The 4,643-nt window shown below is 44.0% G+C and overlaps 1 protein-coding gene across 2 annotated transcripts in view; it reads right to left on the bottom strand.

Moving 5' to 3' along the window:
• The window catches only part of znrf3 (zinc and ring finger 3), a 103,394-nt gene extending 98,991 nt beyond the window's left edge, over positions 1-4,403 (bottom strand). For both annotated transcript variants that reach the window (XM_014011159.1, XM_014011160.1), the window contains exon 1: positions 3,584-4,403. In XM_014011159.1, the coding sequence (XP_013866613.1) occupies positions 3,584-3,826 (243 nt within the window). In that variant the 5' untranslated portion in view covers positions 3,827-4,403. The remainder of the gene's footprint in view (positions 1-3,583) is intronic.
• Between the last annotated feature and the right edge of the window lie 240 nt (positions 4,404-4,643).

Below are 4,643 nucleotides of genomic sequence, written 5' to 3'. Positions count from 1 at the left end.
TGCAAGCTCGCGTGTGCAAGCTCGCGTGTGCACGTCTACGTCTACGAGCATGAAATTTCACATGCACTATTTTTGCCGGTCGCTTAGCTGGAGGAGGGCGAGCGATTGTGGCCTCACCGCACAGGCTCCATAGGAAATGAATGGAGAGCGAGCGACGTCGCCTCCCGTGTGCCGAGCCCTTAATAAGCCGAGAAGATCAAGTCCTCTAAATCTTTGTTTTCTCACTTATTTTATTCTGAACCGCCTCCTTTTTTTAATCCTCACATAAATACAATAAACAGAAATAAATACGCCCACATTCGGGCACTGGCAGCACTTGTTTGCATTAAAAAAAATCAGTTTTAAAAGTTCAGCTCCAGAGTTGCTCCACATCTTAATGAAATGATTTACGGTGTTGAGCTGGAGCAATCCGGGGGACTGGTTTGAGAAGCCTGGGATTTTGGCACTGGAGCCAGATCTACATCATCGTGGTCTACTACCGCGCCCCCCGACCCTTTGAACTAGAGAAACAGCAAATTAACTTAAATGTATTATTTTTGGCCCCGGCAGCGTGTGCCACTCTTCACACTCCTCAGGCAGAGCTGAGGCGCTGTTAGCTTTGGGGAATTAGAAAAGGAGAGCTGGGAGCACACATGTGGTGATCGTGGCCCGAGCTTTACTCAGGATCAGTGCCAAGACAGAACCCCCCCAACCCAAACACCACCCACCCCGTTCCTCTGTACCTGCAGAGGCCTGACCACCACTACACGAGGCAAACGGACCGAACTTAAAACCAAAAGTTTCAACAAAAAAAAAGGGGGGACAAAGAAACGTTGCGGCTACAGAGGTCACCCTCCGAGAGTTTTAAATGTTTCGTTCAAACTAACTCCGGCGTGAACCACCGCAGGAATTTCCTGAAATGCTATAGAATACGCAAGGGAGGAATCCGATACGCTTTTTTAAAATTATGCTCTCCAGGTTGTCATTTGCTGTCAGTCCCGACTCCGAGAGATTTTTTGGCAAAATATACAAGAAATCTAAGACGGCCCTCATTACAGGCTGACAAAAAAAAAAAAAAAAAAACTGCAGCAGCAGCCGTCTCTGAGCGGTCGGGCTGTGTTTTGCGAAGAAAGCAAACCTAAATAGTTGCGGGTTTCGATGTAAAGCTGAGGTCCGACGTCGCCGTGGGGTGAGCGGGCGGCGCCGACTCCTCGCTCCGAGCATTCCTAGCTTCCTCCCATCGCCACGCCGTCCTCCGGAGGCGGGAAAAACTAAAAGTGTCAGATGGTGCTGCTGCATTTGCAATAGTGACGAGCAGGAAGAGGTGTTGGGTGATTAAATATGGCACGGCACAATAAACGAGTAACCGACACAAATCCCTGCGTGCGTGCAGAACTGTGACGCCACAACTTGTTGTGGCGTCACAGTTCTGCACGCACGCAGGGATTGCAGAACTGTGACGCCACAACTTTTCTTTAATGACCTCCATATTTACGGAGATATTGTATTTTTTTAGGATTAAAAACACAAAACACTGCTTTATAACGACGCGACTTTAAATTAAACAGAGAAAGAAATGTTACATCCCAGGAGTCGCAGAAAAATCCAAGAAAACCTTCACAGGCGTTTGAAACGCGACTAGGACCAAACTTTTGCTGCCTTATAAATGGCGAGCGAGCCGATCATAAAAGAATTAGTCCATAAAACGTCTAATAAACACTTTGAAAGGAGGAAACGCTTCGTATCGTTTGTGGGTTTGCAGTGCATAAAACCTGGATCCAAGCATTACACTGCTCCAGCCAAGTGCACTTGGCATGGCACGCAGACAAAAAAATTATCTAATTTTAGACTCAGAGCGAAACAAAAATTTTTACTTTTCACTGCTTTAACATGAGCTCAAACATTAAAAATATATAAAACATAAAAAATGCTCAAACATAAAAACATAAACTATTATCCAGAACTATATGATACAGTGCAGTTTGAGATGTGCAACTATGAAATGCGGGTCCGCGCTCAACGTAAACAAACTCCTTAGCTGAATGAATATGCTACTAAATGCAAAGGAAAAGAGAAATATAGAGTAAGACAACTGTTGAGACTAAATATTAGGGGTCAAGCAGAAAACAGCACATATAAAGAAGTTTGCAAAATGAGCAACTATGAAATGCAGGTCCATGCTCAACGTAAACAAAGCCCTTAACTGAATGAATACGCTGCTAAATGCAAAAGAAAAGAGAAATATAGAGTAAGACAACTGTTGAGACTAAATATTAGGGATTATACAGAAAACAGCACATATAAAGAAGTTTGCAAAATGAGCAACTATAAAATGCGGGTCCACGCTCAACGTAAACAGAGTCCTTAACTGAATGAATATGCAGCTAAACGCAAAAGAAATAAAATAAAGAGTAAGACAACAGACGATACTAACTATTAGGGTTCAAATGGAAAACAGCATTTAAACAAAGAAGTTTGCAAAATGCGCAACTATGAAATGCGGGTCCACGCTCAACGTAAACAGAGTCCTTAGCTGAACGTATATGCTGCTAAATGCAAAAGAAAAGAGAAAAGTAAGACAACAGTTGAGACTAAATATTAGGGATCTAACAGAAAACAGCATATATAAAAAAGTTTTGCAAAATGAGCAACAATGAAATGCGGGTCCACGCTCAACGTAAACAAACCCCTTAGCTGAATGAATACACTGCTAAATGCAAAAGAAAATAGAAATATAGAGTAAGACAACAGTTGAGACTAAATATTATGGATCTAACAGAAAACAGCATATACGTATAAAGAAGTTTGCAAAATGAGCAACTATGAAACGCGGGTCCACGCTCAACGTAAACAGAGTCCTTAACTGAATGAATATGATGTTAAATGCAAAAGAAAAGATAAATATAGAGTAAGACAACAGTTGAGACTAAACATTAGGGATCAAGCAGAAAACAACATATATAAAGGAGTTTGCAGAACTTCTTAACAAGTCAGTTTAATCTCTGATCACTTTCCAGTCACTTCTAACTGCTCCCAAATGTTTACAAACCAGAAAAACATGGAGCAGGACTCACACTTCACGTGTTCACAGGTCCTGATCGTGGCTTCAGAGTTTAATTCAAGCTTTGGTTCGCTTCAGCAGCTGATCAATTAAAAAAAAAAAAAACCAGCAACACAAACAGAAGCCTCGTTGTTGCGACATGCATCAAAGTGTGCAAAGTTTTTTTCTGGAGTGGGGGGGGGGGGGCAATTAAGTGGCAAAAAAGAGCGAAACAAGTGAGCTTCAGATATCAAGAAAATAACTTGCAACAGCATGTTTTCACTGTGGATGAATTCCACAAGATAGGAGCCATCTTGTGACCGCATTTGCTTGCAGGCAGTACCATCCTCACACACACACTAGTGAACACACACACACACACTAGTGAACACACACACAACATATCTTGTCAGCCACCCCACACTGTGTGGAAAACTTTTAAAAAGGCAGTTTGGTGAAAAACCCCCCTCTGCTCCCCCCGGACAGCTGCGCTCCTTCTGCTGACAAAACATCACTTTTATTCTTATTTATTTGTTTATTTATTTATTTGTTTATTCCACCTACTTGTACGATCTCCCCCTCCGCGCTGAGAGTGGCTCCAGCTCTGGAGAACCGTCCCTGCAAGCCGGTCGTGTAAGTCGTGTAATCTCCATTGGGACTGGACTCGAACAGAACCACCTCCACAAAGGCTGTATCCTTGGCGAGAGCCGAACCGCGGGGAGAAGCGGCGAGCAGCAGCAGCCAGACCGACAGCAGGACCAGCGGGTCCGGCGCGCGGTCCGAGCCTCTCCGCGGTGCGATCATCATCTTGCCGGGTGGATCTGCGCCGAGCGGGACATAATTTCACGCGGATGTTTGTCGGAATCGTTCGGAGGGAATAATGAAGTCAGGTGGAGCTTCAAAGGAACCCGGTTTGTGCAATAAAAAATAAAAATAAAAAAATAAAATAAAAAAATCCGGAGCCCGAGATGAAGCGTGTTTGTTTCACCACTGAGAGCCTTCTTGTCATTTACACTGCCTCAAACGCTTGGCTCTCCTCCCTCCCTCTTTCTTTCTTTCTTTCTTTCTCACCCTCCTCCTCCTCCTCCTCTTCTACAAAGCGGATCTCCTTTGATCTCCAAACACGTGATTTTTTTTTTTTAGTTTTTTTCCTCTCTCTCCAAAGGGGTTCTGTCCCCGCCCACCACTCTGAACCCTCTGTGAGGTGCCAGCACTTATTTAAGGAGGCGCCACGGACTCCTGTTCGCTGCGAAACAAAATAAATCAACAAACTTGGAGTTACACGTTAACTTTAAAGTTGGCTGAGTCCCCCCGAGTTAAACATCAAGCAGAGAACCGCGTGTCCGGCCCCCCCGCGTCTCGGTGCCTGTTGGAGCTTTTTCCCAGAATCCCACAGTCCCGCGTGTCGTCAGCCGCCGCGCCACCTTAAAACAAACACCACCCTCTTCAGGACGTTCGGTGATTTACCCGGGCTAATTTCTCCATCCTGTTTGCCCCACTGCTGCTGATATACTGGGATAAAACCAATAATTAATGGATTCCTATTTGGGGGAAAAAAAGGGTTATATAATGATATTTTTATCATTAAATTCTAAACATGTTGAAATCAATACGGCCAACATCT

The sequence above is a fragment of the Austrofundulus limnaeus genome, unplaced genomic scaffold (genome assembly GCF_001266775.1).
Source record: "Austrofundulus limnaeus strain Quisiro unplaced genomic scaffold, Austrofundulus_limnaeus-1.0 Scaffold77, whole genome shotgun sequence".
Lineage (NCBI taxonomy): Eukaryota > Metazoa > Chordata > Actinopteri > Cyprinodontiformes > Rivulidae > Austrofundulus > Austrofundulus limnaeus.
This window is presented reverse-complemented; position numbering and strand designations above follow the sequence as displayed.